Source organism: Rhinopithecus bieti, unplaced genomic scaffold (assembly GCF_001698545.2).
Source record: "Rhinopithecus bieti isolate Rb0 unplaced genomic scaffold, ASM169854v2 scaffold_4829, whole genome shotgun sequence".
Taxonomy (NCBI): Eukaryota; Metazoa; Chordata; class Mammalia; order Primates; family Cercopithecidae; genus Rhinopithecus; species Rhinopithecus bieti.
The window spans coordinates 115,755-130,787 of NW_016804679.1; the positions used below are offsets into that span (position 1 = coordinate 115,755).

General features: G+C 35.9%; 1 protein-coding gene across 2 annotated transcripts in view; it reads right to left on the bottom strand.

Moving 5' to 3' along the window:
• Positions 1 to 15,033, bottom strand: part of NT5DC1 (5'-nucleotidase domain containing 1) — a 150,230-nt gene that overhangs the window by 26,279 nt on the left and 108,918 nt on the right. For both annotated transcript variants that reach the window (XM_017869926.1, XM_017869924.1), the window contains exon 7: positions 1,285 to 1,459. In XM_017869926.1, the coding sequence (XP_017725415.1) occupies positions 1,285 to 1,459 (175 nt within the window). The remainder of the gene's footprint in view (positions 1 to 1,284; positions 1,460 to 15,033) is intronic.

Consider the following 15,033-nt stretch of genomic DNA (forward strand, 5'->3'; position numbering starts at 1 on the left):
ACAATAATTAATGATTTTAAATCTGTACTTATCATTATATTAAGGATTATTTCTGATGGCAAAGGAAAGGTAGCCCTTCTCCTGAAGGACTCACTATTACAATGGGGGAAACAATATTTATGCAACATTCCAGAATACTTTTATGAATCAAACAGCAATAAATAGAAATTGAGATGAAGAAAGACTATAGCTATCTATGCTAATAAAAGAGGAATTAAAATCTCAATTGTTCATTTTAAAGCATGGGTCCACTACTAGGATAGCAAATGTCTCTATGAGCGGCACCTTCCAAGACATCCAGGACTTTAGCCTTAATTCACCCAAAGGATGCATTATTATATATCAGCCTATATATTATTCAAAAAGCAGAAATTCTACTCACAGATTGTAAGCATATCATAGAACAAACTAAAGCCACACATGCTAAGGAACATGGAAATCATGATGCTAAAAAAGCTGGTGAAGGTAGGTTTTAAGGCCCAAACTTGCTCCATACTCACGGCAATTTGGTATTTGATGGAATATGAGGAAACATTAGGGGAGACCTAATAGCTCACTGTGGAATCTTGCTTTGACCAAAGGCATTTCCTGGTATTGCCCACAAGAATAAGTATTTACACACTGAAGTCTATCAACTATTCCTATCTAATTCTCTACCTGTATTATGCTATTTGAATATCCCCTCATACCCACAAGGCATTACTGTACCATTTTTATGATGACAAAATTGAAGCTTAAAGGTTATAAAACCTACCCCAGGTAATACAGTAAACTGCAGAGTGGGGCTTGAAGTCAAGTCTGTCTTACTTTAAAGTCTATGCAATTACACTGCCTTCATTTTCATGAATTCAATCCCATTATGGCTGTGTTAAACAGTAAAGTACATGGCTCCAAACTGAAATGACTAAAAAGTGGCTGTACTCCAGGTATCTGTGGAGGAGTATAACCTACAACTCAGTGTTCCTCAGTCATCATCCAAAGATGAGAAACCAAATTCATGGAAAACTGAAGGACATACAGTTTACCACCTTCTAGAAAACCTAAAACCTGGACATTCGGTGAGCTATGAGCATACTGGTCCCCAGTAACATTGCTTTGCTAAAATGTACTTGGTTGGGCTGCTGTCAGCAGATATTGAGGTATGTCATGAGAAAAACAAAAACTTGTCACTCAGCATTGCTTAAAATAATGATATGGTCATGGCTGATACTTCTAAAAAAGCCCTGGTCTAATTTGCTATCTGTATTTCATGAGACAATGAAAACTGAATGACTCATCACTCACCCAAGGATATATTCACAGAGAAGTCTACAGTAATCACTGTGAGAACTGGTAATTAACAGAAGAATTTTCCCAGCATTCTTTAGCTGTCGAAGCCACTTTTTCACAGATTCAGGACAACTGTGTAAATATCTGCCTGGATCTCTTTTTATTTCTGGAAAATATATTCCACAGTTTTCTGAAAATAAAATATCATTGAGGTTTCCCTTTTTAAAGATTTTTTAACTAAATGTATTCTCTAACAAGTTAATCTCTTTCAAATCTATAGATAAAACTAAAAGGTTAAGAACAAAGTTTGACCAACCTAGCAATTATGCCAATACTATTTGCTTTTTAAGAATAGTTCTTTACTTGAAAACAAATTATTGTTTGAAAATGTTAGTTGATAATATTTGCTGGCTATTTGACAAGAACTGATAAACTGTTAAAACAGGTAACACAAGAAACACAATATGATCAACATTTTCAAATGCTGTAAGAGAAAACCTTACATGTGAAATATCAATTGGCTACAAATATTCTTTTAATTATTCAACGAATATTTGCTGAATACAGATAAGAAACAAATCAACATTCAGATACTGCACCAGGATCATGTTTTTGGCATAAATAGCCAAGAAGGGGAATAAGTTCCTGAGTCACAGTTTACTATTTCAGATGGAACCTATACTAGGGGAGCCATTCTACAGCCTTTGAGAAGTGCTGAGATATCAAATGGAAAAATTGGTGTAAAATAGGCCAGAACAGGCCAAAAGGCACTGTAGTTGACAGGGAACATTGAATGACTCCCATCACTGAAGTGGGACTGCTTACTCTGCCCCTTTAGAGTGTCCACGGGTCTGGCTAAGCTCCAGGGCAGATGGTGGCAGTGTTTCCAGATGTCTGGGCCAGACTTACCCATAGTGCTTGACCCAGTGCTTTTAAAGTTGTGGGTACTCAGCAGGCAATTGCAGATTTAGTTGAAATGCTACTAGATTCATAACACCTTTTAGAAATATTGCTCTCAGAGCATGATAGAACTAATAAGCAGATAAAAATAATCCAAGATTTTACTTTCTCTAATTGTTACGAAAAGGATACATGCATAGACAATACAAAAAAAAAATAGCTTAAACAGCTTGTACTGAATGATAGAGTCTGCAGTAGCTAGATACGGGATACATCTGTGACTCTGTCCAGTGTGATACACTTGAAATACTTGAAAGTTATACTTCAAGAACATCAAGACATCAGGAAGAAGAGTTTTTTTTTTTTTTTTTTTTTTTTTTTTTTTTTTTGAGATGGAGTCTCACTCTGTCACCAAGCTGTAGTGCAGTGGTTGTGATCTCTGGCTAACTGCAACCTCCGCCTCCCAGGTTCAAGCGATTCTCCTGCCTCAGCCTCCTGAGTAGTTGGGACTACAGGCGCCACCATGCCCAGCTAACTTCTGTATTTTTAGTAGAGACGGGGTTTCACCATGTTTGCCAGGATGGTCTTGATCTCTTGACCTCACAATCTGCCTGCCTTGCGCTCCCGAAGTGCTGGGATTGCAGGCGTGAGCCAGCGCCCGGCCAGGAAGAAGAGTCTTTGAGTGAAACAAAACGAACAAATAAAAACAAAAACGGTAGCAAATACTGTGGTCTGCCTCCCCACATCCGTCTCCCTCTTTGCTGGGGAGTGCTCTGATATTGTTTCAGGTTTCATCTTCCTCTGAGGGGGTCTGTGATGCTAGCAAGGGCAAGGGTCTCTATCAGTCTACACCCATCACATTTTTTCCCTTCTCCTGTCATTGAATTGTTTAGGAAGTGCTGGGGATCCAGGCATGGCAAATGAGACCTGAGGAGAACTTTGCTGCAGGATCCTGAAGTAATATATACCACTGATAAAAAGAAACCTATAAAGGGGGAAATATCCCCACTTCTACTACTAGACTTTACCATGATTATAAATTCTATGTAGAACTGCAGTGGTTATCATCAACACAAAGCACAAGTCTGATATATCAGAGATAGCGGAGTGGACATATGAAAGGAAACAAACCTGGGTCCCTGATGACATCACTGGGTTTCTGCTTTTGTTTCCATTTTTGAGACAGGGTCTCGCTCTGTTGCCCAGACTGGAGTGCACTGTGGCACAATCATGACTTACTGCAGCCTTGAACTCCTGGGCTCAAGTGATTCTCCCACCTCAGGCCTCTAAAAGTGGTGTGATCACAGGCATGAGCCACTGTGCCTGGCCACCATTGGATTTCTGATTAAGTCTCTGACTAACTCTAACCACCACTGGAAGTACCATTCAACTTCTGGACAACTTCCAGTTGTACAAAATAACTCAATTTAATAATAGCTTAAACATTAAGGATATTTATTATTTGCAACCTAAAGCATCATGATTCAGAAAATATATTTCATGAATATCATAACCAGACCAAAAATAACAAAACAAAGAATATGTTGCAATATGAGAATATTTAGAAGACCAAAACAAAACAAAGTTTTGCTCTTTTATATCTTGCCCTACAGGAACTTTTGTGTGTGAATCTCTAGGATCTCTTTTTAACATACCAGAGGCTATATAATACCCCTTTAAAAAATTAAAATATATTCTCTGTATTCCAGGGAAGAGGAAGTACTAGTAAGAAAAGGCCAGTTTAAGAAACAGATGATAATAATAAATGCAAATGGCCAAGAATAGAAAAGCGTGATGAGTGGATGGCTGCTAATTTCAGAGGCTGTGTCTCTCTTGGAACTTACTATACCTAAGGGAGTCAGATGCGAGATTATTTCACTGAGTAAAACAAAGCTTTTGTAGCAAGAAGAATTTTATGGGTTACAGAACAAAAAAATTTATAGTGCGTAATGCTGAAAACATAGACTTGTTTTCAGAAAACTTGAGAAAAAGTTATTTTTTCTTAGCTATATGTGCTTAGTGCCATCTAGTGATCAAAATATAAATTATTATTAAAAGCTACTGTTAACATTTCCAAAGGAATAAAATATAAGACATATGCATTTAAATACAGTATTTTAAATTTCTTACCTAGGTTAATTTCATTAGTATCTCTTAATTAGTAATGTCTGATTGAAAAGAGTACAAATATAATAATTTAATCAGATAAAATTATTCTCTGAAGTCATAATGGAGATGTCCTTCTTTTGTTCACAAGCCAGACTGAAATGAACAAACTAAAAAAGACAAGCCCTGTACAAACACATACCCAGTGGTAGATTATGAGTTGCTCTTACTACAAAAGATCACTGGCTGCCATGGAGAAAATATTTTTGCCCCCTTGTAACCTCCAATTATTAAAGGAATAGGAGACGTAATTATACAAATAGAAACATCTTTTTATTGAAATAAGTCAAGGTATTAAATCAAATGAAGAGTTATGTTAAACATACTACAATGGATTATAACTGTCTATTAAATTATATCCCCAAAGAAACTATAAACTTCTAAAGGCAAGAAATATATCTTTCTGCTTGGCATGGAGCAAGTATTCAACATATGAATACCTAAATTAGTACAGGAGCAGACACAGGAACATTTATGTTTCCTTACATTCAAGGCAAGAGTTTGATTAGAACCACAGAGCCAAACTGAAGTGACAAAAATAATACTATTCATGTACGATTAAGGCAGCCTATGAAAAAAGTCATGTTTAATTATGATACTAATTAACACTGATTGAACAAAATGGAATTTAGACCTAAGATGGAAAGGAGTGGTATTGTTTGTTCTTAACTCACAAAGAAGCCTGTGTTTTCACTTAACCTCTAAAGGAATTCTATTTCACTGCCACTTTATGTAACTTATTTTCCTGGTTTTTCCACCACTCTTAGATCCTTTGATGCTGGTATTTTCTAGGTCCAGAGAAGATTTAAAGGAAATTCTTTTAAAAAGCTGATTCTAAAGAATAAAAGTTTAGCCTTCTATGTTAGAAAATTGGTTAATGTAGAGTGACAGAAATAATACCAAAGTGTTGCAACAGTCTGATATGCATATCAAATGGCCTGAATACACCAAGAGGATTTAGGGACCTCTCGTGGTAAAAAAATATAGTGCAACCTGAATATTAAAAATCCTTTTTTTCAGTTTAACAGACAATTGTGCCACATCACTATTTCTATCATCACTGAATAAGCTTTTTCTTGCTAACTGTATCACTACTGTTTGCATGATTTTTGGCCAGAATTTTCAAAGCTGCTGTCCGAGGGGACTAGAGATGCCAGGATGTTAACACTTCCATGGTCAGCCTCCAAATAAGGTCTGTTGTTGTTTCCATTGCATAGTACAATTTAGAAGAGATTTAAATATTTATAATCTTTACAAGTTATATAAGCGCATGCTAGTGAACAGCTAAAATGTTTAGCGATGAACTGTTTAAATGTACTTGCTGTAGAAATGATATAATTAATTTTCTGTAAAAAAGAAACTTTTTTCTTTGCTAAAAGACGCTGAAATATTTGTTGGAGGATAAAAGAGATAAATTTATTTTGTTTATTTATAGGTGGCAAAATATAAAATTAAAATTTATTAAAACATTTGCTGTTTATATAATAAAATATAAGGTTTATATCTAATTTTATAATAAAATAAAGAAATCTAGAATAGATTGTTTAAAGTGAAAATCTATATGCTAAATATAATGCTTGGAAAGTCTCTCAAATAAAAACTGGGAAATGAAGTACAGAATATATGAAAAAAACATAATATATAAAATTTACATTTTAATAGCATCTGATTTCCAGCTCTGTAATTTAATTTGCATATCCTGGCCCTACTCCAAAAATTCTGATTTAATTGGCTTGGGGTAGGGCCACAACATTGGTATTTTTAATTTTTTTTAAAGCTTCCCAGGTAGTCCTAATGTGCTACCAGGATTAAGAATTGTTGCCCTAAAATATGAAAACTAGAATTCTTACTATTATTTTCTGTGTATTTTGCCTGCTTCACTGGAAATCACAGGCTCTCAGAGGGCAGGGACTTCTGAGTTTTGTAGTATCTTTATTACCTAACACATAGCCTTGTACATATTAGGTAATCAACAAATCATAACTGTTGCCAATGATCTCAAATGTTATTGTGGTTGATGATCTTTAAAATGTTTACTCTTATCCTATACCAATTAAGCATGGTATTCTAGATTTAATTAAGTATTGTGAATACAGAATAATGGATTTCATTCCTCCTATGACAGGAGGATTCCTGGAAAAAGGGTATATTATGAAATTCTTTGAAAGAAAAATTATTCAAAGAGTTTAAATGAGTATAGACAAGCCAAACAGACTCCTTTATCTCTCCAAAGCCATCAAACTGCCTGACTCTGGGCTAAATACAGTCTATAAATACGATTTTGGGTCAGCGGTATTTTAAAATTTTTGGATGCTAATGTCCTTGGACAGTATTACATATGTATTCTAATAGTTTACCCACAATCCCACCATACCATATTGTCCACACTTGGCCTAGTCAACTCCCCTGTTGGCATCAGAGTTCACAACCTATTTTTTCTCCTATGATATCGGAATGAATCGTTCTAAAAGAACCTAGTTTCCTCTTTCTGACATGGTTACTGGACAGACAACGTAAATGCGGAGAGAGAGGTTTTTGAAGGTCTGCCTGGTTTTATTCAAAATATAACAAATCCTTTAATGAGGACGCTGACAGCTGGGAAGGTCAGCAGATGGATCTGATGACAGAATCACATACAATAACATCTGGACAGGCTGTAAGGTCAACAAGGTGACTCAGTGAGGTAAAATTTCATAGAGAGAGATGTAATCTTACCAGGTTGAAAGCTCAGCCATACAGGCATAGCAATGGAGGAGATGTTGTTTGTCAGCAACTTCAAAATATAGAGCTTACAGTCAGCTTAGGCTCCACAATATAGACGAAGTATAATAAAAAGTTTGGAGACCACGTTTTGCAATTTATTTAGTTACTACTATGTACCCAGAAAGCTGGGTAAGAAGCATGTGTGGCAGCCCTAGGCATCTTATCTTCATGTGCTCTGTGTTATCCAATTAGGTGATTAGATTATAGAGCTACATTAATATCAGTACAATGTTCAGAACCAGGAAAGCAGTAACTTCCACTCTTTTAATCATTCTCAGACTAAACTTTGATAACTGGGTTCTATTCTGCATGACACTTTTCACAAGAAAGTATGTCCAGAGGAGAATGATGATGTTAACAATTCCTATGCCCCACCCTAGAGATCTCTGGTGGAGCCCCAGAAAGTTACACCTGGCCAATCAGACATTTGCAAACCCGTGAAATAGGCAGCTTCGAAGGACCATTTTAATCTTAGGGTTGCTTGAGTCTATGCCTGCATGGTGATGTCCAGCCAGATAACTCTTTAGCCACAATGAACACCCATTTCCACAGTGTTTCTCCTCCTCTGAAATGTCTTTGCATTTTGAATATGATCTTTCCAAAACAGACTTTTGGTAGAGTAGTGGGTCTCAAAATGAAGGTACATTAGAATTATCCAGAATGCTTTCAAAAATACTCCTAGAGTTTCTGATTCAGTAGGTCTGGGGTGGGGCCTGAAATTGTGCATTTCTAACAATTTCTCAGGTCAACTGACAGTCCAAGAACCATACTTTGAGAATTACTTCAGCAGAATACCCCTACAAAACCAGACAGCTTTCTGAAAGTCTTTTTCTCCTAGCAGAACATGGATCTCACTATTTCGACTAGAAGTACAAAACCAGATTACACATATTTAACGTTATCTGATAAAAATGCTCAAGTCTGTGTCTATGTTTAAAACATTTTAAGTAAAATCTTTTAAGTAAAATAAAATTTATTTTATTTCCTTTATAAGAAGGACATATGTGAGGGTAAAGACTTAATGATGAACTGTTTTATGTTTTTCACTGTACTATTTCACATTCACTTTCATTTCTCAGCCTTGAGAGCAATACTTTTGTATGTAAAGTAGAAAAGCACACACTTTGAAGTCAAATGGCCTAAGTTTGAATCCCAGGTTTGCCCCTTACAATATCAGGATTTTGAGAAATTTACTTAAAATTTTAATTTTAATTCTTAATTTCTTCACCTATAAAATCTCATTAAATGACAGAGAAGAAAGCCAGGCACAGTGATGTGCACCTATAGTCCCAGCTACTTGGGAAGCTGAGGCGGAGGATCACTTGAGCCTAGCCTAGGCAACACAGAGATATCCCATCTCTTAAAAAACAAAAAAAGTAGTATGGGTAAAGTATCCATCTCATAGTGCTTGGCACAAAATCCCCAATAAGAATTCCCTTCCACACCTTCTACTTACCTAGACACAACTCTTTCTGATCCTTTTGCAGGGAGCCTATCACTAGAGGTGAAATAGCCAGGATCCTGTGCCTGTTACTGCACTTCTCAAAGTAGCATTAGTTTTCAGTAGCTCATTATAACTGAAGGGGCATTTTCATGTTCTCCTACATGTGATCTACACATAGAACAGATATTAAATTTATTGAACATAAAACGTAAAAGATGTGAGGTGGACTGAGTTTCCAAGATGGACACAACAATATCTCCCACCTCACATGTCTAGAGTTGGAGTTAATTGTTCCATTCTTTTATATCTGGGCAGGTTATTTTACCGCTTTGACCAATAGAATGTGGTGCAAATGACCCTGTGTTAGTTCCAGGAGTAGCCCTTAAATGGCCTGGCAGCTTCAACTCCTTATCTGTTGGAAGCCATGTGCCATGTTAAGATGTGCAACCAATCTGAGGCTACCTGAGATGCCGTGAGGAATAGGTTATATGAAGAATTTGTGTTGTAGGTGCTCCAACTGCCAGCCCCAGCTGAGTGCTGAGCTAAAAGCTTCAACTGCAAGACATATAGTGAGCCCCTTGGACATCCAGCCCAGTCATGCCTTCAGATGACTACTGTCCCCGCTGACATCTGACCTCTGACTGCAACCACAGGAGAGACCCCACATGAAAAGTACCCAACTAAGCCCAGAATCCGTAAGTGACATAATACTCTTTTGTGTAGTGGTATTCTATGGAGCAATAGATAACCTAAACAAGATGCTTTGGAATAAAGTTCCAATTTTAATGATTATCTCTATGCAATTCAAGATAAAATATTTACAAATCCTTTTAGAAACAGCTGAAATAAAAGTAAACAGGCTCTAAATTGTTTTTCTTCACCTCCAAAAAATAACTCAAAGGTTTCTATTGCATATAAATTTACAAAATGTAAATACATGAAGAGCTTATGCCAGCATAAATGTTTTAAACAGTTTAAAGAAAACCAAAATTAACAAGTATTTAAAGCAAATTCTACATACTTATCACTTCTCATCTAGTTCAAATATGAAACACTTAGAAAATGAAAATAATAATTGCTGAAACACGGAGTGATTACAGCAGTAAAAAATGATTATCCTGGGATGTTTGTTCCCCTGCCTCCCTGCTACCCTTTAAATCTCAACTCAAAACTTTGGATTTTCTTAAAAAACTAGATTGGTATTCAAAGGAATATGCATTTTAAAGATCAAATTTTATCACAAGAGTGCACTGTTTCCTTAATTAATTTAGTTCAAATATCCTCAGTTTCTTCATAAATATCTTTTCTTAATAATAAAGTCAAAAGTATGCAGAGCTATATTTCACTTAGAAGCAATTCATTTCAGAACACACATAAAGATGATAATCACAAAGGATTACTTGTTCAATGTCCAGACAGCGTATTATATAAATAGGAAAGCCCTCTCTAGCCTTCTAGGTCTGTGCCACATCTATACCTTGCATAGACAGAGGAGTTAAGCAGCTATTTTAATGAGGCATTACTCTGTTTTTCACTATACTTTCCACCTATATCTGTATCACATCAGTTGTATCTTCTATATGTCTTCATAAAATATCACCTGGTTAGTTACTCCACGGTAACAAAAGAAAAAGGAAAAAAAGAACATACTAAAGTTTCAACTCGGTGAGATTTTAACTCAGATAATTGTTTTGACAAAGTTATTAACTTTTTAATATAAAATCTGAAATAGAATTGATGAAATAGCATTAGAATAATGAAATAATTTCTTCGATATAATAAACATAAACATATAGGATAGTCTATGTGTAATACTCTGTAACACTGCTTGAGGAGTAATAATGCCCTAAGCCTGGGTTCTTATCCTAAAATCCAAACATGGGCCTTGGGGCGTGAATGAAACCCCAATATTCTTTGCAACATTTTGTTCATCAGTGTGTTGTGTGCGTTGGGGGATCACAGCAGGTGTAGGCTCTACCTTTAATTAGATTCCTGAGGCTAGGGACATGAAGAACCACAGACTTAGATTCTCGTAGACTTGTACAGTACAACAAAGCAAACATTCCAATATCCCTCCCTTTGTTCTAGTTGAGAAAAATCTTATAAAAATGTCTTAGCAAAAGGAAATTCTCTGTAATAGGTAGTACAGAATTTGTACACAATTTGTCCAGGAATAAATATACTTCCTGGACTCTATATTTTTTACATGTAAATATTCTAAGTCCAATAAATTTATACTTATTTAGCATGGCTAATGAATGGGTGTTCTAGTAAAATTAATTTGTAGCTTAATTAAGAATAACCAAATATATAATATAAAAACATACATAAAATATAATCAACTCTTACTGTTGAACCTACATGGAAAAAATAAGTATTTAAATAGATTAAATTATTGCTTTTCTTGTATATGATACACTTTTGCTACAGAAAATTCATTGTATTGGGTTTTTTACTGCTGCACAACAAACCACCTCAAACATGATGGGTTAAAATAACAGTGTATTATCATCTCCTGATTCTGAGGGTTGACTGAACTCAGCCAGGCATTTCTCACTTGGAGTTGTGCCTGGGGGTATGGAATCATCTAAGGGTTTCTTCACTCACTGTCTGGCACCTGGGCTGGGTGGGCTGGAACGGTGAGAGCTGGTGAAACAAACATCTCTCCACTTAGCTAGCTTGAGCTTTCTCACTGCATTTGGGTCTCAGGGTAGCTGGACTTCGTTAAGTGGCAGTGGGTTTCCCTCAGAGCAAGTGTTTTAAGACAAGCAAAAGCTGCAAGACTCCTTATGACCTAGTCTTAGGAATTTTACAGTAGCACTTCTGCTGAATTTTACTGATGATAGAGGTCCAGCTCATTTTCAAGAAGAAAACAGAAAAGTGTGACTTCCGGGAGGCATGATTCATTAGGGAGCTATCTTTGCAGACTAGCTACCAAACATACTAATACTTCTATGTGATTCCTGCCAGTATATTTTCTGTTCATATCTAACTCTGTGGGAATTTTAAGGATACCATATATAGTTTTTTACCTGTGTTTCTGTTCAGCATTGTATCTGAGGAATTTCCTATGGCATTAACATTTATTTTAAAACATTTCCATGGTTTTAATTTAATAACACATTTTAAAATAGATTATTTATAATCATCATCCTTATAATAACTGACATACTCTGAGTGCTTATTTTTGCCAGACACAGTTCCAAGACCTTTATAACTATTAATGGAATTAATCCTCATAACAACCCCATGGACAGGTCCTATATGATTCCTCCTACATGATTCTCATTTTGCAACTGAAAAATCTGAGATACAGAGAGGCTAAGGAACTTGCCCAAAGTCACGCAGCTACCATGTGGCAGAATCGGAATTTGAATGCAGCCAGTCTGCTTTCAGAGCTTGTGCAATACTGCCCCTCCAGTTACAAGGCATTTGGGGACTCTATGGTAACTACAGGGTCACCACAAATCCTTACTCTTTTTTCTTTCTCATGGTACATTATGATGTAGTATTACAGTTCAGGGGTTTGGGTTTTAATCAGAATTTTAATAAGTGAGAGCTCAGAATTTGGATACATTTAGACAAATCCGCTTCTTTTTGAACCTTACACATAAATGTACTTAAAATCTTGCAATGTGGAAAGCCTTTTAAGCATGGCACTGAACTCGAAAGCCAGAAAAGAAAACTGAAACACCAAATTAGATTTCTGCAGAGGAAAAAAGTATCCATCAATATGCATTCTAATTATATCTAGAACCGAAAGGAGCCTTAGAAATCACATCCTTCAACCTTGTGATATTAAAGATGATTAAGTAGCCACCACATATTTTACTCAAAATTACAGTTAGTAACAAACTTGGGTATGGAATAGAGTCCTCAAGAATCCTAGTCCACTAAACTTCATCATTTACGCGTCTAAATCTATATGTTTGAGATCTAACTTATTTGGTGACCATTATCTGTTAAAGAAAAATAACTTGCGTTCCGAAGCAGAAATCAAAAGCTTTAAATGGTATGCCTGTTTAGCTATATAATTATTGGATAATAATTATAAAATTCAATTCTGCTTTTCCTCAGGATTTCTGTAGAAGTTCTTTGTAGTCGCTGAACTGATATGGTCTCTGCTATTATCTGAAAACTCAGACCTTCCACTGAGATGGGAAAACAAACTCCAAATAAACATCTCAGGTTAAGGCATAAATATTATCTCCCTTCCTGGAATACACTGCCCTCCCTCTGCCGCCTGGTGAACCTTGGAGGCTTGTCACAAAGTTACCTTCTATGAGGAGCCCTCCCCAATACCCACTCTGCACATCAATGATGGCATTCATCATGTTACACTATAATCAACACTTGTAATAACCATATTTATGTATTTTTCTTTCTTCTGAGACTCCGAGATCTTTTAAGAAAAGAACCATCTTAACATTCATGCTTATACTCTTAATATCAGGCAAATACCAGAGGATTCCTAACTATAGAAGTAAGTGTGTGTGGGAAAAAGCTACCAAGCAAGACTTACCAGGTGACCATAAAGACCAGAGGTTGGCAAACCACAGCCCACAAGCTAAGAAAGGTGCTTACATCTTAAAATGGTAATATAAGTATCAACATAATAGCCTTGATTTTGGCTTTTGGTGCCCAAAGCCTATAATATTTACTATCCAGCCCTTTAAGAAAAGGTTTGCTGAGTCCTGATATGCAGTATTTAATAACTACAGGACAGTAACATAATAAAAATACAATTAGTTATAATTAGTTATATATAACACACTATTATTAGAAAGTACCAAAAGAATAATAAAATCATCAATTTAAGAGACTTTGTTTAAAGGCTATGAAGTCTCTGAGCAGAGTGAATATTAAAAAATCATTTCTGATCAAACTAATGAAAGACAACATAAATACCTTTATGTATCTTTTAATCACAGTGGATCCCCACCATGATGTAACTACCCCTCAATTATTCTCTGGCCTGGGTTCTCTATTAGTATATTCTGAGCCAGATGATGGCTCTCTTCACTCTGCCATCTCTTTAAAACCTATCTATATGTGCCTTTGCTATTGCTTTTATGATTTTAGCACACTTTATTTTTAGTCTCTGAATAAGATGTTTTCAGGCTCACTTGGTCTGCTTATTAAAAGAGCAATTGCAGGGGTCACAGAAAGACACTACAAGTCTAGGGCTGAAAGCTACCACTGGTAATATTTTCCCTCATGAATGTCAAAGGAAGTTGAAAGATCCAAAAAATGCACATGATGACATGATGATATCATCAGAAAGAACTAAAGAGCTTGTAGCTTGAGATGAATGAATAAAGGCACTATTGCCTAAGTACAGTCTTACAAATTAACTGCAAGAAATAGGAATGTTTTCCTTGGTACAGAAAAATAAAGATGCCTCCAGGTAAAACCTGGGACAGGTTTTAGGGGCTAGCTTCAAAGAGATACACTGAAGGTTTCATTTCAAACGGTTTTAAAATGTATTTGTGAAGCACAAAACCATTTTGGGAGGGTTTTGTTTTCAACAGAAGTCAGTCCAGTGACATTATCCTTACTTGAAATCTTCTACCTCCTTCAGAAGAGAGAAGCTGGAAAAAATTAGGAGAACTAAAATGGGATGCCTCGGGGCAAAGCAGACTCAGAAATGTGGCAATGCTTATCCCTTTGAAAAAAGTTACAGTTGACTTCTCTAGCTCTGAGGCACAAAGAGATCAGAAAAAATAACAGGAACAAAGAAATCATAAGCTAGACATTAGGGGTCATTAACTATCAATGTCTTAAGGAAATCTGCCCCACACTGAGGACTGAAGTGCTCAATTATTAAACAAACAAAAGACCTGGAATAGAACTTTCACTGTTTCTTCTAACCTGGTTTTTCTTCTGTAGTAGGTAGCCTAACAGAATGCCAAGACAGCATTTCAGTATGTATACACTATGCTAAATTCAGCTCCCAAATCAATATAAGTAACGAAAATAATCTGTGATGGGAACCCAGTACTCATTCCACAATGATCAGTAATGAGGCTCAGAGTAAAGAAAGCCTGGAGGCAGCTCTTCATAGCCTCTGTAAGGAGTGGGCAGAGACTCAGGTAGAAATACAGTGGGAACCTGGGCATGAGGGGTTCATAGTTGAGTAATGGCTGGGTATGGCTGGGTTCCCAGAATATTCTACTCTAAGCAGGACTTTTAACCATTTCAATTCCTCTTTTTCCTTCTCTGGTCTTATTTTTGCCTCTTTCACACTGCCTCCTTCCAATCTAATTAATGCAACAAGTTTATGTATTTTGGTTATTTTTTAGAATTAACAAATGTATAATCATAATAAAATAACAATCACATATACTTTTCAAACATAAAGACAGACTTTTTAAACCAAAATTAAGTAACTCTTTACCCGGTTAACATGAAAAAAATATAAAAAATAAGGTTATAAACTTAGTCTTTACCTATATAATATATATATATGTATCTACCATCTATCTAATTAA